At 47.6% G+C, this 26,998-nt stretch overlaps 1 protein-coding gene across 1 annotated transcript; it reads right to left on the bottom strand.

The window, feature by feature from the left end:
• Positions 1 to 499: 499 nt before the first annotated feature.
• On the bottom strand, positions 500 to 25,113 carry DSTYK (dual serine/threonine and tyrosine protein kinase). Its single transcript, XM_027444844.3, has 13 exons — positions 24,718 to 25,113; positions 18,166 to 18,551; positions 12,568 to 13,231; positions 9,808 to 10,082; positions 9,314 to 9,397; positions 7,855 to 8,031; positions 7,449 to 7,578; positions 7,023 to 7,179; positions 6,164 to 6,296; positions 5,378 to 5,491; positions 4,799 to 4,913; positions 3,653 to 3,787; positions 500 to 2,765 (listed from the first exon to the last, which is right to left on the bottom strand). Exons 1-13 carry the CDS (start codon positions 24,974 to 24,976, stop codon positions 2,578 to 2,580), a joined length of 2,817 nt encoding a protein of 938 aa, XP_027300645.1. The 5' UTR covers positions 24,977 to 25,113; the 3' UTR covers positions 500 to 2,577.
• Positions 25,114 to 26,998: the final 1,885 nt, after the last annotated feature.

The following is a 26,998-nucleotide window of genomic DNA, read 5'->3' as shown; positions in this document are numbered from 1 at the left end:
TCACAGCATTCAGCCCCAGGTGCTGGCAGTTTTAGCCCTGGTTTACAACCCCCCAGTTTGTTCCCATCCACCACAGCAGCCCGGTGAGGCAGGGGTACAATGGACAAGGCCTCAGTGACAGGTACCCTTTCACAGCCTCATTTTAAAACATATTTTAACAAACATCTCCAGCAGACAAAACTGTAAAGGTAGCCTTGTCTGAGAGAAGAGAACCTGCTCAGGTCACTGCACAAGGTGAACAGGACTTGGGCTTGGTCCCACTTCCCCCTCTTGTCATGTAGCTGCACACCAGGATGGGATTGGAGAATGTTTGAGTTATCATGAGCTTTGTTTTCCTTGCTTTAAGTGACAGTGATTTGAAGGATAAACAGAGAACATGTGAAGCCTCTCAACTTCTTTTGAGCCAGGAAGAACTTTATACCCAAGGAAAAAAAAAAAAGTGCAGAGGAGCAGCAGTGCTAAGTCTGAGTAAACCTGCTGGTTGGTGATGCTGGACATGCAAGAAGACAAACCAAATGGAAACAAGACATCAACGTAGCTACAAACAAAAAAAATGCATGAGATAAGTGCCTGGAGATAGTACATAGGAAAAGCTATACAAGACATTTCTGGAATTGCATATACAGAGGTTTAAATTTTATTCATACATTTATTATTTACATAAGCTATCTCTATTAACCGCAAGAGACTGACGTCGACTCTCCTAGTTGTAGGTAAGGTTACTAACCACCACACACAGTAAAAGAGTTAATACTATTAGTGTCATTGGTGGCATGGACGTGCACCAAGGCAGTGAAATGCCTCGCAATTCTACTTCGGAAAAGTATTCGTTCTTCTGCGCATGTGGTTCTTGGTCGCTGCACCTTGGGCTGGGGCAGCTGGAGAAGCTGTAGCTGTACAGAACCGCCCTGGTAATGCCATCCCAGACCAGAAAAATGCCCACACATGCAGGTAAGTAAAAAATGTTTATATATATAAAAAAAAAAAAAAGCATTAATTCTGTTTATTGCACAAAGAAGGGAAGATTTAAACTAAACTAATACTGCAGGGTTATGTATCCCTTTCCTTTGCTCAAGCTGTTTAACAGGCAGATTATCAGTTGTATTTTTGCTGTGTACTAGACAATAAATTCCAGCAACAGGGTGCAGGAATTCCACATGCCTACACTATTCTGGATGCAGCATGTTAGCTTTCCTGGGAAACAAAGCCACTGGTGACTATCCCCTGCAGCTGGGAAGAACAGTAAGCTTAGGGAGAACTTGCCAACTCACTATTTCCTCACGTAGTAAACAAGGTGCAGTTTCTATTTCAGCCTCCACCCCACAGGAATGTTGCCCTAGAAATGCAAAAGACAAGGGGCAAGGATATTTTCAAGAGAAGCCCTCTTCGTAAGGGCACCAGGATCATCCCAACCCATACCTTCCTTGCAAGGATTTCCCTCCCCCCATTTTTTATTCTTTTCAATACAGCCAAATTAGAGATCCCAGAGTGAAGCAATCGGATGAATGGACATGGCCACAATACACAGCTACTGAAGAATGAATGACCTGTTTTCCCTCAACTATGCTCTCACCAAGCATGTGAATTTAAAAAAGCTGAAGAAACCTTATTTTAAAAATACATCTGTCGTAGCTAGCACAATTTAAAACTGTTACTGCCTTCACAACGAATTCAAAGCCCAAATTTAATTAAAATGAATTGGCATTTCCCCCATGGACAGTCATTAGATGTAATGACTTTATGTTTCTCTATTACAATATGTAATCTCTGAGCAGTCTTCCATTTTACCAGAAGACTGTAAAAAAGAAAGGTCAGGTTTCTTCAGATATTTAAATAACGGTTATGAAGCAAAACTACCAGAAAAGAGCTTGTTTACAGAACTCAGGGGTGGAGGGTACATAAGAGATAAATAGCTTATAACTTGGGGTATTTTAACTGCAGTGGAACAGTACATAATCCCCCTTAGGTAAAACATGGAAGCTTTGCTCCTGTCAATGTAAACATTTGGAGTGTTGCAAGAAGCTAATACAGATAGACACTCTTAGCTTCTAAACACCTTCAAGCCTAAAGCCTCTTTTTTTTTTTTTTCCACTCTGACTGCACTGTAATTGGTGCCAATCTAAGTGATTGGGATAGTTCCGTGTTGACTGAAGGCCACCTAGGGCCATCAGTTAATGGGAAGAGAGCTTTTACTTTACTGAGTAAAGACTGTCACGATCAGCTCGGAGCAACACAGATGCTACCCAAACACACAAGATGCTTTTCTTTGACTGGTGTTTGTGTGGGATTGGCAAAAACCCCTTTCAGTTCAAGGGAGTGGATTTTCTATTTTACTTGTGCCACTCCGTAATAAAAGCTGCAGCGGGGTAACTAGCATCATTAGGGTGTCCCAGGGAGATTTCTCTGGCCTCTGTTCAAGATGAAACATGCCCAGAGTCGCACCTCTACAAGCAACCTTTTGGTTGCTATTACCTGTCCCACTCATGTTAGCCACAAAAAGCTGCATCTGAAGAAGCCATCTGCAGAGTTAGGGGTTCAGAATTCTCCCATAATCAAGAATTCTTCTGTGCTTCCTTTTCAAGTAGAGTCATCCAACCCTTTATTTGGGTGCTCAGAGCTTGACTTGCAGAGCCTGTCCATGATCCCCTGCAGCATAGGTTGAACAATCCCCAAGAGAGGGCGCTGGGAGGAATCTCCATCCCAACAGGCTTCCATCAGCTGCCAGCACTCCTCATCGAACACGGGAAGGCGCTCTGGGCGAACTCCTGCAAAAGGGAGAGGCACCCAGTTACCATCAACCAGCACAGAAAACTGTCTGATGATGTTCATTTCTTTGGTGCAGGTTGAAAAGCTCCTCTTCACTATTTGGAAACAAAATGAGTACTCTCCCCAGCTAAAAAAAATAAATAAAATAGTACTTTTGGGAGCAAGTTCATCATGGGAACAAGCAGTGAGTGCAGTGTACGTGGCCTTCTGACCAAACACAAGATTCACTCATCTGCGTTAATCTTTCTCACATGAGAAGGGGAGAGATTATACGGACAGCAACTAAGGACACAAAGCAGTGAAAGCGTTCTGACATCACCTTGCAGCATGAAGGATTGAGCTACCTCAGAACACAGTACCCAGCTAACCCTACAGCGGCCTGATGCGAAACTAAGTTTATATTTTGGGGAACAACCATCAGCCTTTTATTCAACATGCAGCCCACCACTGACAGCTTCCTGGAAGCTGCACTTTTAGCACTTGAATGTACAGATCTCCATGGCCTCCAGGAGCTGCGAGGGATTAAAGCATTCTTGAGGGAATCAGGCCATGGCTGGCTGATTCTGGGATCCAGTTTACATCATAAGCATTGAACTGCTGCGCGGGGGTTAGTTTAGGTGGTGTTAGCACGGCTCCTGTGACACTATGGCGAGGAGGTAGTTAAAAGAAAGCCTGCTCCTTATATCCCTGCTGATTTCAGCTAGGTTTTCAGTAGAATGTTTCCAAGATATAAATAAATTTCAATTTTTAGATAGTCAATGAAAGAATACAACTTGTATTTTTACCTTTCAGTTAACAAGAGGATAAAAATTTATTTCCTCACCTCCCCTCAAGTTTTACACAAGCACTGTGTCACCCAACAGAGTTCAACATAAGCCATTTATACCTCTTCTGACGTTGTTCCAGAGGTGATCTTTGCTTGCACATCTCTCAAAAGCTTCTGGTAACTTCACATGTCCCGAACAAATGTACCAAAACAGAATGCCAAATGCATAAACATCCACTGAGTTATCGTATTTTCCTGGGACAAATAAATATATCTGATCAGCAGGGCAAAAAAAATATCTTCATCACTAGAAACCAAGCAAAACTACTTCAGCGTTCCACATCCTCATATTAAAACCACAACTTCATTGCCAGAAGGAAGGACTTGTATGAAGCCTAGCAGCATAACAGGAGTTACTGCTAAAAGCGGAGGGATGAAATGAAGACCTTCCCTTCTCAGAGAATTTGTACACTTAACGTGTACCAGCAGCTCCCCAACTGAGGCTCGTAGACCTAACAGCAGCCTCTCAATCCAGAAGTTTGGCAGGTACTGGTTTATAGCAAGGTCACCCACTGAATAAGAAAAGATTGAGCACAGTAAGTGCGTAAGGGCTAAGCCCATACTCACGTCTTTGTAAGATCAAGATCTAGGCTGCTAGTCACAAGTATTTCATTGTTAGTGCTGAGAACCACTTGAATAATATTTTCTAGGTTAACACAAATAGGATTGCTTCAGTTTGGTTGCAATTTTGTCAAAGCAGGGAAACCATCTCAGGCCAGAAGGACTCTGTTGAACCTGATGTGGACCTTTAAGTGCTACTGCAGGATGCTTGCATAGGAAATTTTCAATTTTAGAGAAAGTGCCTGCCAGAAGCACAACACAGTGAATGTGAACATATGCCAAGTGTTCACAACAGCTCAGAAACCCTTTAGTCAGCAGCTATACAAAAAACAGAGGATCCTTTCTGAGGTATTAACCTGTGAAAGCCAAATATTTCCACCTAATAACTACTAACTTTCCAACTGTAAGAGTTTTGATCACCTCAGCAAAGCTTCTGAATCCAACAGGTCTCTCCTCTTTCAAGTAAGCAAAGATTTAAGACTTAAAAAACAGAAAAACAATACATATTATGCATTGTAAGCAGTCTTCTGACCCATTTTTAAATAATTTTTCCCTTCATAAGCAAGTTAATGTCTTCGTTTAAAGTAACGGCCTGCAAAATACAAGTCAAAGTAAGACAGTAGTGGATTCAATCCACACGCATACCTGTAAAAAGTTCAGGAGCCATGTGAATAGGTGTGCCTACAATACTGCCAGACATCATAGCTTCTGGTTTGCAGAACCCCAGGTCAGTGATTTTGGCTCGATTCTTTTTGTCAAGCTGTAGAAGAATTCATACAAAGGCAACTGAGAATCACACTTCCCAGCAGTATTACTGCTTTTTAACATTACAGTTTTAAGCTATGTCTGTCTGAAGGGTTGAGCATTTGTTCTCAAGTAAGCTTCTCCGACTGCTCGGCTGCTCGTTGACACTTTCCTAGCTAAGCTCAGCAACAAAACATGTCTTCACTCGTCTTCTACAGAGGGTGTGGTCTGGGCTTAATAAGGCTGGGAACCAGAAGCCTTACTTGTAGCTCAAGCTCTCTACCTTCAAGAAGAGACTCTACTGTTCCTTTTCCCCTAGGCTCTGACTGAAATTGAGCTAGACCAGTTGTTGCTAACGATAAAATCTTTCAGTTCGTGATATATGAATAATGCTATTACTTCATTTATAGCACGCTCCTCCCTCCCACTTAAAGGGCCTCATAAAACTTCTGGATTAGTCAGATCAAAAGTTTTCCTTACCAAGACATTTTTAAGTTTGATATCCCGGTGCACAAGTCCCTGACTGTGAAGATAACGGATTCCTTCAACCACATCCAAGGCGATCTGTAATCGTGTTTCTAATTCTAGCCCAGCCTGGAAAAATAAACACAGACAATTTCTATAAATAAGAGTAAGCAAAAGTGACTTCCACTTATCAAGAAAACATCAAAATCCAACTCTTAACTCTTGCAAGACCATCCTCCCCAAAAAAATCACCAGGCAACAGAAGCAAGGGGAGCTACTCCTATTTTCACAATGCACTGGTTTTACCAGGTTGAGAGGTGGTGGTCTTGCTTATTACCTTTTAACAACAATAGGCATGCTGCTGTAGCCACAGCACACTTGAGGAGTTTAGAAACCTTCAGGAAACAGACAGAAGAGCTTAGTGAAAGCCCAAGGAACAGGCAGACAGGAAGGCCAAGAGCAAAGCCACATGACTTCTGACATTGCAGCAATACAAGATGTTCCAGCACACAGACTGAGACCAAGGAATATATACCACTGCACCAATGAAGTCTAGTTCTGATGCTGTGTACAACCCCAGAACACCCCAGGAAAAAAAAATATAAATATCTGTATAATAAAAAATCCATGACCCTGCATTTAGCATACAGAATTTTCCCCTTCAGAAGAGGGACGTGGCAGACAGAACCACACCTCTTGCTTCACTTCAACACAGCCAGTTTCACAGATGAACAGATATTTAGGCTTTTTTTTTTTTTAAATGCATATATTAAAATGCACACACACACAGACTGCTGTTACCTTCAGTCCTGTATAGAGGTCTCTGTGCAGCCGTTCCATTATCAATAGGACGGCGATGCTGGAACCTCCTCCATAGCCATAATCTATCACAGAACCATGGAGATGTACGAGCCGCTCGTGTGACTGTAGAGACCTATAACAAGTTCAGCACAGAAAGGTGGTGTTTTTATCTCCTTCTCTCCAGCCCCAAGCCTCATCTTCTAAAGGAAAAGCACCCAGTAGCTGCAACTTCAGTACAACAAGAGGAAGATCCACCTAGACCAATGCTATCCCCATATCACGTGTGTAATCACAGCACCCACAGCTCTGATGACCGTAACAGTATAGTACCATCTGATCTAATCAGATTCAGGAAAGCCTATTAAAGCTTGCAGTACCAAAGAAACACTATTATTTCAGCTGCCTCTACTGCAGCTCCCGCCTGCAGCAATTTAACTGAAGACTAAGTCAGTTTCTGTAGTGCAGACCCATCATTTTATTTTGTGACCTTAGAGAAGACAAAGATTGGAAAAAGAACACCAGAAATCCAGGGAGAAAGAACTGTTTGCTATCAAACTCCACTAATTCTAATTTAATCTGAAAACCAGCAAGCATTGGAACAGTATAGATACCAGAGAATCAGATTAGGACAGGAAAGAGCTTGCCTGCCCACCGTTGTGTGCCTGTTGCATTTTGCAATGACACCAGCAAACTGTCTTGCCTCTGCTAGAAACTGCAGCTTGGCATTTCACGAGGTCAATTCACTGAGTGCGAAGTAGAAATACAGCAAGCAAGGCTCTGCCTACGCAAATAATGTTTGTTTGCAGCAGTGAATTTAAGGACATCCGTACGGAATGAGAAAAGCACTTACAACACGCACCTCATATAGTGAAACTCAAGTGCAAGGTCATTCCAGTGCTTCTCATCTGGAGGAACAACAGATTTCAGTGCACAAGGGAAATGCCCTCCCCAGCTGTCACACAGATAGACCACGCCGTACTGTCCTCGGCCCAGCTCACGGCCCAGCTTTGGTTTGCCTGGAAGGCACAACAGCCACGTAATCAGAAATTAAAATGTGTTTATTCCTTCGTGTTCTACAAGAGGTACACAGGCAGGCTGGCAGCCTGGAGCTTTTCACAGGCTAGCAGCTGCACAGCTCAAGGTACTCGGTATGTGTCAGATGGAGGCTCGCTGAAGTGGTTTAGTGCAAAGCAAAACATCCCTCCCACCCGTTTACACCCACTGACTGCTTCAGAACTAGGAGGGCGTAGAAGGGAACACTGAGAACATCAAGCACAGCGCTCACCGTGTAACAGCACATCCTGGAGGGATCTGCTCTCCAGCGAGAGTCGTGCTAGCCGAGGAGCGTGATCCTTCCGCACCTTCAGCCACAGGTCTTCTGTTTTCTCCAGCCTGCCAGAATGGCCATCTTCTAGCTGTAAGAGGTATCACACACAGCTGTCATCCTGCCTGGTCCAAAACCCTAGTGGTATAAGAAGGCTGAGGGTCCTGCACAACTGAGTAGAGTATCCTACTTAAAACATCCCTCGTTTAAAAATAGGATCTTGTATTAGGGCACTTGCATCAGCTCTAGCACTGCTACCGAGAGAACAGCAGTGTTAACTGCACAAACTTCTCCTTCAGCTATTAAAAATCCTCTAAGAGCATCAATGTACAAAACAGGATTTCCATCTTAACAGCCCCTCACTCACCTGTCGCAGGGAAGCTGCAAAAGCCTCGTGGGAACTGTTTAGCCTGGTTCGAAACTGGCTGCAAATGCTCTTGGCTAACTTGGATGCGCTGAGGCTCTCGATAGCATCCTGGGCAACTTTCCTCTTCCAGTCGCTGGTGATGGCAGGGGGGCTGACCCACGTAATCCGCTGGATTATCTAGTTAAAAAAAAAAAAAACAAAAAAACACAGAATTAAGGCAGTACTTCAGGAAAGCAAAAGGCCAGTCAGTTTACCCAAATTCCTTAGACACCCTGTAACAATACCAGCATTTGCACAGAATTAGGTTAAATAGTTACCTTGCAGTGACTGATTTAGAGATGTTGATCAGAGTATCGTTGCGCGCATACATACAATAGGAGATCTGATCTTTCTAAATATCTCCTCTGACCATTCTTACAAGCCAGTCACCCTTTCAAATCTGACCAAGAGGGCATGGAGTAACACAGCCACCACCTGGACAGCCTCAGTTGTGGTACAGGGCAAGGGCTGGATCAGTCCCAGCAAGGGGGGACTTGATCAGGCTACAGAAACATCTGGAGCCATAATGGAATAAATGCCCCTGAACAAAGGGATCTTAAGGAAGACAGTTCTGAACTGCTTCAAAGCTCACAGCAGAACAGGCTGCTTTCAGCTTGTAAGCACACGCAGTAAGCCAGAGCCTCGGGAAGAAAGATGTTCCTCAAATGGAGGAAGCTGCAGTGACGCAGCTCTGTGGACGGACACAGCGGTGTGGAAGTCCTAGGTGCTGGTATGTATCACTTCCCTTAAATTGCTGGGTGATTAAGGTGCCCTTCTCCGCCCTATATTAGAAGCCACAAAAATCCAGCTGCTTCACACCCAGTCTGGATCCTTCCCTGTGCCAATGAAGGAATCTGAAGGTTTGTTACTACTCAGTCCACGCTGCACCTATTTGGGAGAAAACCCACATTCCTCTCAGCCATCCATACAGAAAACTCAGGAGGGGGACGGCCGTGTAGGTCATCAACAGCTCTTAGAGCAAGAACTTCAGAAAGATGGGTGTTTAAACAGACAAATTTAAAGTAAAGACCTGAGAAGTCTGGTCCGATCTGGAGGGAGAAGAGTGAATTGAACTGAATCGAGAAGCATTACAAAACAAATGAAAAATGCAAGAAACCCTCAAACCCAAGCAATTATCTGAAATATAAACAGCAAAAAGTCTCAAAATACTCTTCTTCATTCCTTTGCTGTTTCAGAACAGAAGGAAGAAACATTAAAGGGGTATTTGCTTTAAATTAAACATTATCATTCCCAGGAATAAAACTATGCACACAGCCTTAGTGCAAAGCAAGAAAGCAACAGCTTTGCAACGCATGTGCCCAAAGCCTAGGTTTAGAGGGAACACATGAGCATTCAAATATTTTTTGCACCAAGAAATTCACTAAGCTGACACCTACTAGAAGTAATCACATGTGCATACCTGTTTGATCTGTTCCCACAGCATCCTGGTTACTGTTGAGCCAGAGTGGAATGTGACTTCAACGTGATAGGCAGCATTCAGAATCTGGAAAGCAGGGGAAAGATGAAAGTATGGGAATTTTGTGAGCTACACGCACTATAATACTTGCTACACCCTCCAAAAAATGAGAAAAGATGCTGTACGGAGCACTCCACGATTCACTTAGTTCAATTCATTTATGTTTATTAAGCTCATAGGTGTTTCTAGGCTGTGATTTGTTCACTTTACACCGATTTAGGAAGGGTAAGTGCTAGGCCTGCAAGTGAAAATTTAAGAATAAAACCATTCCCAAGTTTTAGCACCTCCCTTAATGACACCAGTCCCCCCCACACACACCATAAAGCTGTGCTTCTCTAATGTCACTCAGCATCTGCATTTCCACCCACCCTTGCTACATCAGGATTAAAAAAAAAAGACTACTCTGGCATTCCAGATAGCCATCTGAGCCACCGTACCTGTTTGAGATAATTGCTTGTGATGTGTACAGAAACATCCTTCGACTTCTCCAAATTCCTTGCAGGATGCACTGAAACCTCCCAAGACTCCTCCAGGCTCTTCAGACATCTCTCCAGAGTCCCTACAAAGCTCTCTCGGAGATAGTCCACTGAACTAATCAACTTGTTGGCAACTGCTTGGTTTAATCGAGAAATAATCAGTTCCTGAATTTGCTTAATACAACACTTTATGTCCTTGGAACTAACAGGTTCCCCATTCTCAGGAATTATGATATCTGCACAGAAGAAAAGAAAAGAGGAATCTTTTGTACTCAGCACATTGCCATTACAACACTGGCTACTGAAAGCTGCTGTGAACGCTTTGCAGAAGAGCAGCACAGCGCCACTCCAGAGAGCTGCTCCAAAGGCTTTTTTGCTATTTTGGTCCTTCAGAGGCTCATTGTTTGCTTTAAACTCAGATATAACCTGAAGCAAGCAACATTTAGCTCATACAAAGAAGCCTATGAGCAACAGAAGAACCCACAGAGCAGCTGTTTGCAGAGGATTGAAGTTTGTCAGTCTGCCTGTCTACTGCCACAGCGCCAGTTTTACACGTGGCCCCCAAACCAACCCTACAGATCTTCCTTCAGTTCGCTCTGCTGTGCCAGAACACACAAAAGCATCAGAGTAACTTCAAGAATGCACTTATGGTTACTCCATTTTCAAGGAAGCTAAAAATCACATCTGACCACGATGAAAAGAAAGTATTGTGATGTTTGCTGCCGTTCCTTGGGGTTTCAATGTGCAGGATGCTGCAACGCCCAACGGGCTCCATCCGAGCCTTCTGCAGCCACTCCACCCTCACAGTGGTACAGTGAGGACACGGCTACCCTCACCTCGGAAATTAGAGGGCAGTTAGAGAAGCACAATGCCGGTTTTCTATCTAAAAAATAACAGGTCAGGAAATTCTTTCCAAGCTACGCCACAATCCATAAGCACTGCTGGATGTCAGATGTTATGAAGAGAGAGACACCAGCCGAGCTGGTTACCCGATTTCTTTTTTTCTTGGAACCTTGAGAAGGTTGATTATCACTTGGGATTTTTAAACAAACAGAGCAAATCACTGATCGTGCCTTGCAACCAGTCTGAACAGAACCAGATTACTACGAGGAGCTGCAGATCTTTGGATTTTGACCAACAACAGTTCTAGCCGACTTCAAACAAACGCAGCAATCGGCAGATGGCATTAGCTCCTCAAAATAACACCTTCCTCCTTTTAGGATACTACTCCAAATGGAGCGTAGCATCTTGTTGGCTCTCAGGAAGTGATTTTTCTTGTTTCATTGGTGTGTATAAACAAGTATGTACGCAGGTGTTTTGGCCTGTGCTGTCCCTAAACGTTCTGTAAATACAGAAACCTGAACTCGGGCACAGCAGTGCCCCAGCTCTGTGTAGGTGAGTGTCTCTTCTAGGGAGACAGACAAAATACCAGGAATGATTATTACCCCTGTGATAATGGAGTAATAGCAGCCCTAAACAGGTAGAATTGACACACACTGACTGGACCCTTAACACGTGCTAGGTTTTTTTTGTTTGTTTGTTTCTCCTAGCACACAAATCGGTGTTAGGATTGAAAGCAGCTCTTTATGAGGAACACATTTTCCAAGGGCACTACAAAAAAAACATGTCAAGAAACAGGGAAGATCTCATCAATTCCCCACCTGCAGAAGCAAAAAGATCGAGATGCTAACCTGCAGGATTAATCATAATTCACCATTTCTCTCGCCTCTCCCTCCCAGGACATAGCATTGCGGTTTGAAATTCAGGGAAAATAGGGCAAGACAAAATTATCTACAATTTTGACCTCTCACACCACAGAGAATAATTTATATTCTAAGTCAATAGGCTACAGTTCTATTTTGATTTTAAGTAGAAAAGTCTTTCCCTACAGCCCAGAGAAGCACGTTTCCTTTGAAGAGAAACAATTGTTAGAGCAAACCTGCGCTTAGCAAGCAGGAGAGCTGTGGAGTACCAACCTTCAAACCGTCACTTTGGTGTTTGTGACAAGCCACGCATTCCTGCAGCCAGGAATTAGATGGCACGTCACCCTTCACACCTAACACCCTCACAAATCCTTCCAGCTTTTGTGTTCCTAGAAATACCAGTACTATACGATGCAGTGAGAACCCCCACATTTCCCAGAACCACACATCAAATGGCATGTACATGCTTCAGGAGCACACTTTCTTTTTAAAAAAAAAACAAAAACTTTTACCTACCCAAAAGGGTTTCATCTTAGCAGGTTCTATACTCAGAAGTCTAATGCAAATCTCTCCCAAAGAAAATCGAGCAAAAAGCACAAGCCAAGTCTTCTCTGCTAGAGCTAAACTTCTTTTCCTTAGGACAGGTTTATTCCCAAGTCCCAGCACACTTGCTGAAGTAAAGTTAAGACTTACTTTCTTCTTCTGCAGAACAGGGAATTAAAACAGCGAAGCAAAATACCCTACTCAAAACCGTGCAGCGAGCTAGAAGGGGGAAAATCCATCTGATTTATAAGAAACCAATACCTCATATTTTGAGACCTCAAATTTAAGGCCAGTGCTTTCTAGCCAGTAGGTACTGCAGAACTAATCCCTTTGTGTATCAGTTCTGAGCTGGCTTGCAGAGCCACCTGTCTGGACAACCACTCAACCATCCCTTAGCAGACTGCAACCATCACCCATGGCTCTCCTTTAAAGCCCCAAACCAATTTGTTCCAGTCACCCTCCTGCCAGGAGTTACCTTTAAATTCCATATTAGCAGCATCTTCCAAGAGCTCCTCTTTCATATTACTGAGAGTCTCTATGATCATGTCCTTCATCTCCTCTTGTTTGCGGTTGGCAATGTTCATCAGAGACTCATAGAGCTCGTTCTCCTTCTTGCGGGTGTACTCCAGCCTCTTGGGGGTGATTTGCAGGTCCCGCTGCATGTCGAAGGCCTGATTGATGAAGATGTTGAGGCAGCGGCAGTGCACCTCGTTCAAGCTGGTGGCTGCCTCCACGAGATGCTTCTGAAGCACCTGCCTGGAAAAAGTGCTGAGCAGACGGAGCTTCTCGAACTGCTCCACCAACATGCTTTGGGCATCGGCGTCAGGACTGGGCGCCCCGCAGCTGCAGTGGTTGGTGCTCAGGTACTCCAGGTCCATCAGCTGGCAGTAGAGGGAGGACTTTTCGCTGTCAGTTTTTCTGGGAGAGATCAGCTCCACCCCTGACTCCGGCACCTTGAAGAAGAAAATGGGCAACGAGAACTTCTCCTTGATCTCGCGCAGTTCGTTCTCGTCGGAAGATGAAAGCTCAGCCTCACTGATGGCAAAGATGACCACGAGCAAGACCTGGTTCATGTACTCTCCCAGGGTGGCTTCAGCAGACTGCAATCCGCGACACGGTGCTACCACAACGTCCACTTCCTAACAAGCAAGAAGGTAAAAAAACAGTTTGGTACAGATCCTTTTTAACATTAACAGAGGCAAGAATGCACGGCAATTCATTCTCAAAGCGCAAAATACGCTCGCACCCTTTAGGACAGTTATGGGATCTCACACACAGGAGCATGCCTTAGCACATAGCCTCCCTGTAAGGCTGATGACAGCCCAGGGGCAGAGATGCAGCCAGGAGTTAATCAGTGCCCACTGACTCCAAAACTCTTATTTTGCACCAAGCACCCTTAAAGTTTGGCCTAGTTCAGAACAAAACTCAAAAAAGGTTTCCCAGGGAGGTGCTGTCAGAGAATTGCTGTTGTTCTTTGGTTTATGCCTGCCCCATTTTGCAACAACCTCTCCGAATAAATACTCTTAACCTCCCATTGATGTTTACCTGATCTGCAGCTTGTTGAGATGTTCGTGCTGTCAGTTTTCAGCGTAGCAGACAGCACTACACCACCCACCACTGCCACCACCAACCTCTTCCAAAGAGATCCCAGCCAAAGGACTGGGAGGAGGAACACATGGTTGTGACAAGCTGAGCTGTGACATTCTGCAAATCCAGCCAAAGCCGACGATTTTATTCATTTATTCTCTTACTACCCAGCGTTTTGCTTTCCTGCTGACACTAATTCTTAGCGATCCTACTCAAAAAGGGCACTTTTAAGACCGCTCCTCTCTCTTACAAGCAAGGAGATGGTAATCACCCTGGGGTATGTGAGAACAGCGTTGGCATTTCATGCATCACTTCACTAAAATAACGAAAGCGAGTGTTGAAGGCTTTGAACTGAAGACAAACCGAAGTCCCCAGCTCCCAACGAGGGGCTATAATTAAGCCTTCTTCAATCATTTCTCCCTAGAGCTACTTAAATGCCTTGACCACAAGTACGAGCTGCTCCCCCGGATAGCAGGAAGTCATTAATGCCACGGGACCGAGCTGCAGCAGGGGCTGTGCAGCCTGCAATGCTCCCCGGGCCGGTGACTCAACGCCAGCGCCTGTAAACAAAGGAGGAAGCCAGCGCTGTCTCTAGGAGACAGGGAGAAAACCAACAGAGAACAGAGTGCAGAGCAACTGGTCCTTCTGTTGCCATAGAGGCCTCTCCTGGCTTTTCCAGGGAACGTTAGCAGCTCTTCTTCCCCCGCCTTTATTTTTCTGGTGATGTCCTGCAGAAGTTCTGACACCGGTGCAGCTGCTGGGGACGGGGTCTGTATGGGGACTACCTGTGAATCACAGCAGATTCCTGAAATTCCCCAGCTGGTTCTCACAAGGTCACGCACTGCGAACATGCTTCAACACCTCTGACATAGCTGTACGCATGGAATTGCTGTGAAGTAACCTCAGTCACAGCTTCTTTAACTAAAAGGTCCTCTTTTCTCTAAATACCAGAGCTTTCTACCTAGAAATCTGAGCACCAGGTACGCAAAGTCACAGCTCTTCCACTTCAAGCATGAAGTGGACTTGCGAGGCCAGGATGACCGCTGCCTCCCACATCCCCAACCCAAAAGTTAAAACCCAGAAGGAAGCAGGTCTCGAGCTCCAACACGACGAGCTGAGTCCCACTGAAGCACCCCGGGACCACTGCGGTGTGCCATTTTTTAAGGTTAAGACAGCAGCTAAGTTCTTGTTAACTCGTTTGGAAGTGAGGAATTATGTGCCACATCCCAACAGGAGCCTGTCCTGTTTCACTCAGCTTTGGGCAGTTTAATCAGTGTTTAGTTAACTGAGGTGCTGAGAAGCGAACCCAATGCTGCGTGGAGGGAAGAGCATCTCAGGCAGAACAGAAGTGATATAGAAGTTTCTATATCACAGCCAACATGTCAAAAATACTCTCCAGGAGGATATTTTAAGCAGGATGTACTTAAAAATAACTCCATAGGTATGTAACCACACTTCTTGCTGCTCGTAACAACTACTAATTAATACAACCTGAATCATTGCTACAGCACCTTCAGAAACACAACAATAAACTCCAACTTCATTTTCTGTTGCAGCTCACATAGCCAGCTTGCATTTCTTCACGCATTTTCCAGCTCTGCCAGAGCAGCTGAATTTTCTTCTTTCCCTAAAAGCCCTGGCTAAAACTGTGAGTCCAAGGCTCAAAGTAGAACGAAGCGCACAGCAAAACGAGGGCATGAAAAAGGAAGCTTTCAGCTCAGCCACCCTGCTCTGATTCAGCTGCACCATCCAGAGGAAAAGCACTGCCTCGCAGAAGTCTGTTTGGGCATCAAGGCACAACTGATAAGATTTAGGGAAAGAACCGACTTGTTTACTTCCACTGCAAATCTAATAATCTGTCTGGCTTGAGGGATTATTCCCCATGACTTAGATGCATTCCTGCACACAGCGATCCCAAAGGAACAGAGCAGCTTTGCCTGTGTTTTTCTTCCCTGATCATTTACCAACAAAAAAACAAAACAAAACAAAACAAAAACAACTAAATTCACATAGCACAAGCTAGTGTTCTCCCAGCAGACAACCCAAGCAAAGGGTTTTTTGGCTCTCTCCTCCTCACCTATTTCCGCAAATCAAGTTGTGATTAAGACATCCTCCAGCAGCACAAAACAAGCATGGTCCCAGCCCAGGCATCGAGGGGTTATCAGACCAAACGCAGGGTGCTACACTCGCGTACTGCTTTTTACGTTGAACCCCATCACATTCCATACTTTTGTGATTGAATCCATACATATTTCAGTCCTGTCAACCTTTCCCCACTGGAGCAGTGGCTAAGGAGTTTAGATTTAGCAAGCAAGTGCCTGCCCCACGAAGCATGAGTCAGCACCGAGTGTCTGCACACAACCACAGTGTGCAGCCCAGGTGGCCAAGCCGGCCCGGGCAATTAAAGGCTTTTGGGAAGAGATGTTTAGGCCTGAAGGGCTGCAGAGCATTCCCCAGATCCTACAGCCACTGAGTGCCCTTGAATGGTATCCCACTGCAGATAAGTGTTGCCATCACGCAGAATGAATGCGATTTCAAATGTCAAAAATCAAAGGCAGTACACAAACAGCATCCTCATCTCACACTGCCCACAGGGAAGGACCTGGAAACATTTAAAGACCAGCAAGACTGCCAGGTCTCCTTGCCCTCCCAACACCTAGAGCATAAAGTTACCACGAAGCAGTTACTATATTGTAAGCACTCTGCTATTGGGAAGAAAAAACAAAACACAAACCAGGAATTCTAGGTGTCAGGTGGGGTAAAAATCAGATTTCTTTCCCTCCCTCTCTGCCCAAAAGGGTGCTGAGCTCCTCCAAGCTATCTGGTTTCTGGGCAAGTCTAAATCCTTGAGATCTGCACTGACCATCATGTTATTGTCAAGCACGCAACTGTTATTAGGCTACCAGCTTTGTTGCACAAGTTAATAAAAAGCAGAAGCTCTCTCAGAGTAGTTTTGCAGACAGAGTTTTGGATCATGTCCAACAAACCTCATCCGTGACTGTTCCAGATATATGTTCCATTAATTACAGAAGCCGTGTCCATGACTAGCTGGTATTTTTAACTTTGTTGTCTTGGTGCATGCTAGGCAGAGCTAGAAAACACACATTAGCCAGAAGGGTGAAAGAGACACGGCTCTCAGCAGGACACCGGACTCCAGTAACTTAACAAGAAGCTATCCCTAGCCTGATGAGCTGCTAAAATGCCTAAACCCTCCTAAAACCGTTAAAAATATAGCTTTGTTATTCCTTTTTAGTCCCTAAAATTTATGTAAGGAATCCTTTGACTCAATCTGAGGCTAGCTGTGATTCACCCTCCCTCTCCTTTTAGTGGAAGAGCTTGTTATTTCACCAACCCTTTTCAAATTAATCTGAGTAGATGTTTTCATCTAAATGTCCTAAATATAACCAGGGCCAGACAGAGAGATCTTTGTCGTTCGTGAGAAATATAGATGTAAGGAGGGCTGTGAACAGCACTGTGGTCACACTGACCCATATGAAGCCATCTCAATGAAATTCATGTGAAGGTAATACCCTTACGCAATAGCAGGGCAGGATTTTACATGCAGATCCAGAGCAGGCATGTACATTGCTGCACCAGATCTGGTGCTCTTCAGGAAGGTGGTGGATGCTGGGCACAGTCTGTAAACACGGCATTTCTGTTCTTTCAGTGGATATGGAAAGCCACAAACACCCTGCAACATAGCATTGACTTGGCTGCTGCCATGAGGGTAGGCTTAACTTCGGCTGCAGTCTGGGTCCGTAAAGCTTTACAAGCTGGTGAAGACAGACCAAGTCTCAATTTTGTGCCTAATTACAATCACGTCCCAATTCAGATGCCCAAAATAATGTTACCTTGACATTTCACTCTTCAGCTATAGAGTTCATACTCTTACTTGTGTGAACACAGATCGGATTCCTTGCACAAAAACAACTTACTGGTAAGAATAAGTTACTGTGGATGTTTGACTGCCAGAGTACAATGCTCTGGGTTGTGTTACACTGCAACAAGACCTCGGTGTGAGATCTGAAATGCAAAGAAAGCTTATTGAAGCTATAAAAAACAAATGAAATTTAACACTTGTCTTTGAAGATATTTGCTAAGCACCAAATGACAATGCTTCCAGGACAGGAGTGTGGGTCACAAGTAAGTGAAAGGTGGCTGACAAAGCAACGTACCAGCAAGATCACACACACAGCCCTGAGAAAAGGCTCCCACCTCCTTCCTAACGCCTTCACCCTCGACTGACATCACAGCAGCGTCAGAGCCGCTCTCGTGAAGTCAGCTCATTCTACCAGAAGTTGGAATTAAGCAGCTTTATCCTTACAAGCCCTTTAGGATGGAGATTAAAAAGACACCAGGCTTTCAGTTTTAGCTAAGTAGGAACATTCCTGTGCTTGAGAGCTGACACCACGAGCTTTATTAGGGACATAATTTTGTGACACCTTAACGAATTCATTACCGCAGTGGTGCACAGACACCCAGTTACCTTTAGGAGCGAGTACGGCAGCATGACCTCCAGCTCTGCTATCCGGTGAGCAGGATCCTCGCTGTCCCCACCAATTTCTAAGTCCTCCTCTGGTATCGTGTCCCACTGCCCCCGGTGGGCTGCCATCATATGGACCAGTTCGTACTGCTCAGGGAGAGCCAGACTGAGCCGCGTTTGTGTCCCATGCGTGAAACGGATCCGGCGCCTCTTACAGTTCTCCTCGCTGCTGATCTTGGTGGTGGGGAGCAGCTTCTCCCCCAGCAGGATGTTGAGTAGCTGGCACTTGGCGTTACAGTTCTGGCCCAGGATCAGAAGGCAAGGGTGCCAGCTCACGGTCCGCTGGAGGTGCTCTTCCTCGTGGCGAGGGAAGGAAATGAAGTTCTGCCCTGAAATTGAGGACAGACTGCGTGAGAACAGGTTGGCTGAACAATAATTCTCCTATCTCTAAGCCAGCTGGATGCTACAGCACAGACATCGCTGCCCCACGGCACCAAGAATTTGCCTAAGCACCCTGGAGCTCACGTCAGCAGTTTAAGTGCTTTCACTGCATCGCCACGGCCGTCCGCAGCCGCCTGGTTCGCACCAAGTCAGGCCCGTTTGTTACAGCTCCCCCCCGGTTATTTCACTAGAAAGTGTTTACACAGAGCTCTCTTAAGCAGGTGAGTGGAAGATTAACCCTAGGCCCTACAAGCCAAGAGGAAACAACTGTCCCAGCTGCAACCAAAGGGCTGATTTCACCCGGGGGGTGCAACAGCGTTTCACCTTGCTCCAGAGCTCAAGGAAGCCTGGAGGGGCCCTACAGTGACCTCTCCCCAGGTTTTTTTTTACAGCAGGAATAAATGCACCAGCTATGAATTGGGAACAGCCCCATGCACACTCACGAGGGGTACACGCTTCACGTCTAAGAGCATCCTCGACAAACTCATTGACCAAAGGCTGAGAACGCCGGCGTGACAGCAGCAGCACCTCCCTTCCAGCCTCAGGAAGAGGCACTCCTGCAAATGACAGAACTGACAGCTTCTGCCAGCGATCCCCCACGATGGAAACACAACCACGGCACCAAAAGAAGCTGTTGTGCCTTTCACCAGCCTGGCAGCGCTGAGCCCAAGGGAAGATGCTCTGCCAGCAGCCAGCAGGCTCTCGGCGCGGTCTATAACACACGAAGCAGCAGCTTCCTCGCCCTGGCTGCGCTGCCAACCTCTCTCCTTCCCATCCCAGAGGACACAATCTATAGAGCTGATCTAAATCAGCTCCATCAGCCAGATATTATCAGCTTCACAAACATTTAATCTGCAGAAGGGAACTACTGAGCATCTCATCTGTCTGCTGCAGGGGAGCCAAAACTCCCCGCAGTTGCTCTCCTCACCCAGTTTCAATTTAGTCCACGATGCTGCAGCTCCCTGCGTTTGCCTTACTAGAGTAAGGCTGGAGAAAACACTCTCGGCATTGAATTTAGCTTCTGGGCTCTTTTAGGAGTGCTAAATACAGCTTTTCCCACGCTCAGGCATCTCAGCTGAAGCCTAAGCAGCTTTGCGTCACCTTACACACGGCCACGGAATAATTCTGGTAGTACAAAAATAAATAAATAAATAAAAGGATAGAAACAAATTCCCCCATCTGCTGCCCTTCAGCACAGTTCCTGAGTACAAACCAGCCAGTGTTCCACCGCAGAGCCCGTGCTTCCAGACCCGAAAGCAGATGGCACCCGGGAACGAAACACCAAATCCTAAAGCGGCCGCCAAGCCTGGGAGCTGCCTGCCAGGCACCAGGCAAAGCAGCGAGAACGGCGCCGAGCAGCACCAGCAGGGATTTTGGAGGGGAAGGTCCCATTTCACCGTGGTTATTAGAATTCCTTTTGTGAGTCACCTTCTGGCACCCAAAATCGTTTCAGCATCTCCAGGCCCAGGAAAACAAGGTCCTGATCCACCGGGACACTCGCACTGCTGCTAAGCGAAGGGCAGGCAGCAGGCACTCCTTTGGGCAACGCTCCTTTATTTTAGCTAAAATAATTCAAACCAGGAGCAGCACCCCTTGGAGCTGCTCATGTCTTAAAGCCAATTTCAGGCTTCTTCAGGATCTTACCCCAAGATTTGTCTCTCCTCCCAGCCCGAGGTCTGGAGGGACCTGCTGTAGGAACCCCATCCCACACAGGCACAGCCCCTGCACCTCAGCCCCACAACCTGACCCCATAAACCAACAGCCTGGAGACCCCCCGAGCCCTGCCTGGGGAAACGTGTCCCTCTGGCACACCAAAAAACCTCTGCAACAGGTTCCGGGAGGCATCACTTCTTGGAGCTGCCTTCAGACAAGCCTTTCAACCCATGCGGCCACAGCAGAGGCCACGGCAAGTGGCTGAGAGGCAGGATCTGCCCGGCAGTGCACAAAGAAAGCAGCAAAAACCCAGCCGGGGCACATTTAGACCTTCATCTGCGGGATCTCTTTGATCCAGTGACATCTGTTGGAACCGTGCTGGAAGCCAAGCTCGCCCTTCAGGTATCGAGCACAAAAAAGGAGTTCTGGAAGGAGCTGTACAGGCCACAAAGTCCCCTTTATGGGGGCTTTTAACAAGGAACCAGCAGATTTCTCCCTCTGCTCGTCCTGTACTTGCATATAAATGCCAACACAAGGTGCTTGGAGTCCAGCAGCTCAGCCAAAGTCACCGAGGCACAGGAGGGAGGTACGAACACCACCTCTTTCAGACACCTTCCTCGCACACCACCTCCCTGCGATGGCCCCCACGGGACGAGCTGCCTGCAGTTGCTTTCGGCGAGGAGCTGAGGACAAGCTGGGGGAGAGCACAGCCCCCCAGCCCAGCGGCACGGAGCGAACAAAGAGCAGATTCACCACTCGCCTCTCCAGGAGACGCGGCGAGGTTCCCGTCTGCCCCAGCACCTCCTGTCCGGAGCAGGGCTTTATCAAAGCCTTCCCTTGGTGCTGCGCTGCACCCGTGCATCGTACCATTGGGAGACATGTGATAAACACTTCAAACGACTGGCTGCAGGGGAGTCCTCAAGCGCGTGCATCCGATTAAAGCCCGTCGGATGAAAGGCAGCCTGTGCGAGAACAAGGAAGTCTCTCACCAAGGCTCGCCCCAGAATTCGGCCCAAGTCTCGGCAAAACAAGCTGAGGTTGGAGCTGCCCAACCTGCAGGACACCGAAGATGTGCTTCGCTCACCCCCTTTTTAAGGAAAGCTGACTGTTGCCATCTCGTTTCTCCACCGTCTTTATTTGAGGAGTTTCTGCACAAGAACCTTCCCTGCCACCCCTCCATGCAGCACCCAGGCCCGAAGCTCACCTCCTGTCTGGACCTGCCAGCACAACGGGAATCCCAATGAGCCTTTTGGGGAGCACAGGCAGAAACACCCCATTTTAACTCATTTTATCCCATCTTAACCCTTGCTCAGTGCAGCACCAGGACAAGAACTCCTCCAAGCCAGGGCTTCTCTCCCAGCACACACCTTAAAATAACACCACAGCCACTACCCAGAGCTCTGGAGATGCCGCAGTTACCTGAGCAAAAGGCACAGCTCAGATTACTTTCCAAAGCAAAGCAAGAAACGTCCAGAAAAAAAACACTTCAGGGCCCTAGGTCAAGGAGTTTCAACTGCTTCAAGCACAGAACAAAGAAAAACACAGCTTGTACAAAGCATGGGTGCTGGTTATAGAAAAATACAGCTAGCACAAAGCACAGTTGCTGTTTTTTTCCCTTAGTACCTTTATATACAGTAAGAAAAAAAGTTACTGAATCCGTAATTAAGATTTGGTTCATACTGACTCTGCAGAAAGCCGGTCAGCTAACAGCACCAAGAAGGAAACCAGGTGAAAACTCAGAAGGCAGCAGTCAGATCTGCCCAGGCTGAAGGCGCAGGGTTGGCACAGCACTTTAACAAGTCACTATAAAAAAACAAAAACCACACTATTCACGACAAAGCAGGCAGTATTCTGTTCAGTGCTTCTCTTTCTTTGCTCCCTTGAAGTTATTTTCCCTCTCTTACCCTAAGGAAAATGTCCTGGTGCTAAGGCCACCGAGGAATCACACGATCAATGACGTTCCAGCGTTGCCAGATATTGCTTGGCACCCTCCTCAGAGGGAGGTGGGCCACATCTGCTCCTTTCATCGCCCAGCTTCGCAGGTCCCTGGGGCTGTTCTCAGAGGGAGCAGCCCAGGCTGTGTTCAGGTTGCTCGACCTCTGTTGATTCAGAGGGCAGTTACGTTTCCGCGCTGCTCCAACAGCTTCGCAGGTGTCTCAAAAGCAGAATCTACACATTTGTTTTGTTTCCAAGACATCGAGGTTTACTTTCGCAGTTTATTTTTCCACTTCAGCTGCAGGCAGGCAGTGTCCTGTCCGTTTCACTTCCCGTTTCTGACTCGTTTCACAAACCATCAGCATCCACACCTCCACGCTGCGCAGCGCCCTGCGAGCAGGCTTGGGAACTGTTTTATCAAAACGCCTCTCACTTCGAAACCACTTGGAGGGCAGAGTCTAGGAAAATGAGTCTGGAGTCGGCACAAAACGCGCCTCTTAAACTCATTTCCCCATGTTGGAAAGGGGAAAAAATTTTTGTTAACGGAGAAAATATCCCCTGAGTTTCAGAGAGCGGTGGAAATCAACAACTAAAACTGCCGAGAAACAAGAAGCTCCGTTCAGAGGTGGTTATTCAGGCACAAAGCCTGTATCAATGCCCTAGGTTTCAAAGGCCTGTGTCTTTTCATGCCTTTATAACACACACACACAGAATCGCATTGGTTCAGTTATTTTGCTGGCGCCTCACTGCAGGCAAGCACTTCACCAAGCCCTGCTCTTCATCCTCTTCCTCCTTCCACACTCCCCTCGGGATTGCCCCCTCGGCTTCCCACCTAACCTGGAGCACGTTTATCACCTTGCTCCACACCCCCCTAGAGCATCTTGCCATTCAAATCCGCTGCTTTCAAGCCGATTTAAGTTTTATTTTGAAGGACGGTGAACGTTATACAACTTCTCCTGTCTGGAAGCCCAACCCAGGAGCCTACACTGTTATTAGCGCTCGCATGAACGAGGCCTAAAGCAGCCCGTGCCGCCTGAAGTACAAACTCAAACCAGGTCAAGGTGAGGATCTGAGAACTAGAAAGCCTCGAGCACCCTGTGGTAAGAAGAACGGGCAGGATACTTGGTGAAACGCATATCTGTGTCAGGAAGATTTAATTAACGAGGCCTCCACACCTACAGAGCCCCACAAACAGACTTTGGGACGCAGTTGGTACATGACCAGCAATGCTGGCCCAAAAGTACCCAGAAGAACACCTCCAGCTGGGTGCTGCCATTCACACAGCGCCCAGACTAATAGAAAGCAAGCGAAACCCACCAGTTCCTGCTTTTTAGAAGTCACAGAAAGATGTAAACAAACAGCCCAGGTTTTTAGGCTGCTCTCCACCTCTGTTCCCAAAGTTCACGTGCAGCACTTCTCTCCTTTCTGACACAGCCTGACAGAAGAGCTCAACAACACTTCAATTTCCAAGCCAGAGTTGTAAGCATAAGACAAGCACAGACGAGTAGCCAGCAGAGATGACTCATGAAGCATTTGGAAACGCATAAAGAAGATCTTTATATATATTTAATGTCACGCTCAGCTCTCCTCACAAGACAGTCTTATGGAATAGGAAGGACCTGCGCTCAGCAGGAGGCCTGCGAGCAGCAGCAATGTTTGTCAACAGCCCCAGATGAAGATCAAGAGGATGAATGAATGCCCCCGCTGACTGACGGCTGCCCACCCCGCGCCGGGGGCACCTCACCTTCCTCCCCCCACCCCCACCCAGGATCCAGCCCCCTCCAGTCCTCACCGAGGCCCTGACCTGCCCCCACAGCCCCTCTCACCTCCACCCCAAGTCACCTCGCTTCCCTGCACGTGCTCCACAACCCCACAGCCCCCCTCCGAACCCCAGAGCACTGCCTGCAGCCCCTCAACAGCACCCTGCCATAGGGCTGCACCCCTCAGAGCCCCGCTGCTCCCCCACAACACACCCAGATGCCCCTAACCCCACAGTCCCTGAGCTCCCAGACCTACCTGCACCCCTCAGAGCCCACCTACACCCCCACAACACAACCAGACACCCCCTACTTGCCCCTTACCCCATAACCTAACAGCCCCCAAGCCCCCCGCACGCAACCACACCCCTCAGACCCTACCTACACCCCCACAACACCCCCAGCCATCCCCCACCCCACAGACCCCTCATCCCCAAAGCCCCCTCAGAACCCCCCTCACCCCCCCACCCCAAACCCCCAGCCCCAACCACACCCCTCAGAGCCCCCCTCACCCCCACAACCCTCCCAACCGCCCCCCACCCCCCAGACCCCTCACCCCCAGCCCCAACCACCCCCCTCACACCCCCCTCGCCCCCACCCCACACCCCCCTCACCCCCACCCCACCCGCACCCCTCAGAGCCCCCTTTTTCCCCCGCACCCCCTCACCCCCCCCACCCCCACCTACGCCCCCCCAGCCCCTCCCAACGCCCCCAAACCCCCCTCATCCCCCCTCACCCACCCCAAACCCACCCCCGGCCCCTTCCTCACCCCCATCCCGGGCGGAGCCGTCCCCAGAAGCAGCAGCAGCGGTGGCAGCAGAGTGTGGGGAGGGGGGGGACCCTTCCCCGGTGGCGGCGGAGGCGAAGGGGTGCCCCTGGGAGTATTTGACGTCGCGGAAGAACTTCTTGGTCTCGCGCAGGTTGTGCTGCAGCCGCGCCAGGTGCCGGTTGTAGTGGCCGAAGGAGCGGCAGAGCTCGCGGACCACCCCGCCGGGCCCCCGCCATGAAGGGGCGCCGTCGCCCTCCATGGCCCGCGGGTCCGCCCCGCTATCCCCTCCCCACCGCGGGCCGCGCTCGGCCTCCGCCACGCTGCCGCCTCCTTCTCCGGTCTCTCCGCCTCACCACCCCCCCCCCACCCCCTCCCCGCCTCCCCGACCCCCGCCGCCGCCGCCGCTTTGCTCCGCCGGGGCAGCGCCTGAGCGAGGAGGGCGGCGGGCGGCGCGGAACCTTTATCGGGGCGCCGCGGGGCAAAGGGGGGGAGGAGGGCGGGCGGACCCCGAGCGCGCAAAGCGTGCTGGGAGTTGTAGTTCGGCGGTGCATAGGGGGCCGTGCGCCGCGCGGGGAGTGTTGGGAGATGTAGGCTCGCTGCGCAGCCGCGGGGGGGTGTGGGAAGTGTAGTTCCGCGGGGGCCTCCCCTCGTGTCATGGCGGGCCGCTGGAGGCCTCCCCCCCCATGGTGCTGACCCCGCTGGGGTTTGGGGAGGCGCTGTGGGGGCTGCGGAGCCCCGCGGTGAAGTGAGGGGCTCCCCTCAGCGCCACCCCTGTTGTCCCTGTGCCACTGTCCAGTTAAAGCAGTACAAAACCCATGTTTTTATCCCCAAATGGAATAAAGCAGTTCGAGGTCCTTGATCCCCAGCTCCTGCCTCGCGGCCCCACTTGGGTCGCCCCATGAGCCCCGGGCCCTCTCGGGGGGTGCAGGGCCCTGAGGTGCTGCCCTGGCATCCTCCTGGGCCCGGAGAATCAGAAACAGAGAATCACAGAAACGGAAAGTCACAGAAACGGGGAATCACAGAAATGGGGAATCACAGGAATGGCGAAACACAGGAACGGAGAACCACAGAACCAGACAGTCTTAGAACCATAGTGTCATAGAAACACAGAACCATAAAACCCCAGAACCTTGGAACCACAGAATCACAGAACCGTAGGAATGTAGCACCACAGAACCATAGCAGCACAGCATCAGAGAACCAAGCAATCAGAGAGCCATGGAATCAGAGAGCCAGAGCATCACAGAGGCACAGAGGCACAGCTCCGTAGATCCGTGGCTTTATGGGATCACAGCAGCGCAGGATCCCGGCACGGCCGCTTGGTTGCAAAACCCCTCCTGTGCTGCTCCCCGGCCTTTATTTCTTGTAGAGAGCCAGGCGAGGTGCTGTGGGGTGGCAGAGCGGGGAGCTGCCACCCGGCCTGGCCTGTCCCAAAACTCTGCAGCTGGCTGGGCTGCTCGCTGCTGACCCCAAACAGGGCCCACAGGGATGGGGACACGGCTGGGGACATGTTTGGGGACATGTTTGGGGACATGGGTGGCAGCAGCAGGCTGGGCCCCAGCCTTGGGGCTGCACCAGGGCAGGGGCAAAGAAACACCATGGGCAGTGCAGCCCCAGGCGTATTCAGTGCGGAGAGACGGGGAAAGGAATAAAAAGAGGAAATCAGAATTCATTCATTAATTTAAAAATAAAAATCTGCCATAAAATAAAAGCAATCAATTACAAAATAATTTAGAAAGTAAATTTAATGCCAGAAAATAAAGACACCAAATTAAAATAAGTTAACTTTAAAATAAAAACTGCCCCTACGTTGTTAAATGAAAAATATGATAATTTAAAATTTTAAACAGGCCAGAAATAAAAATATGAAATTAAAAAATCAAAAATTATTATTATTATTAATAATAATAACAATAATAATAATAATAATAATAATAATAATAATAAAATAAAAATACTAAATTATAAAAAGAATTCATTTAAAAATAAAAAATCCAGAAAATAAAAATACTAGATTACAATGAATTTATTTGAAAATAGAAAACTGCCAGAGATATGAAATTAAATAAATAATTTAAAAATATAAACCACCAAAAGATAATAATAATAAGAAAATAAATAAAAAATAATAATTTATAAATGAAAACTCGCCGGAAAATAAAAATACTAAATTAAAATAAAGAATTGATGGCTGAGAAATGAAAAAAAAAAAAGTCCGGAAAACAAAAATTCTAAATTTAAAAAAAAAAAAAAAAAAAAAAAAGAATAAATTTCTTAATTT

The sequence above is a fragment of the Anas platyrhynchos genome, chromosome 27 (assembly GCF_047663525.1).
Source record: "Anas platyrhynchos isolate ZD024472 breed Pekin duck chromosome 27, IASCAAS_PekinDuck_T2T, whole genome shotgun sequence".
NCBI lineage: Eukaryota > Metazoa > Chordata > Aves > Anseriformes > Anatidae > Anas > Anas platyrhynchos.
The sequence above is the reverse complement of the archived record's forward strand: the minus strand, read 5'-3'. Positions and strand labels throughout refer to the sequence as shown.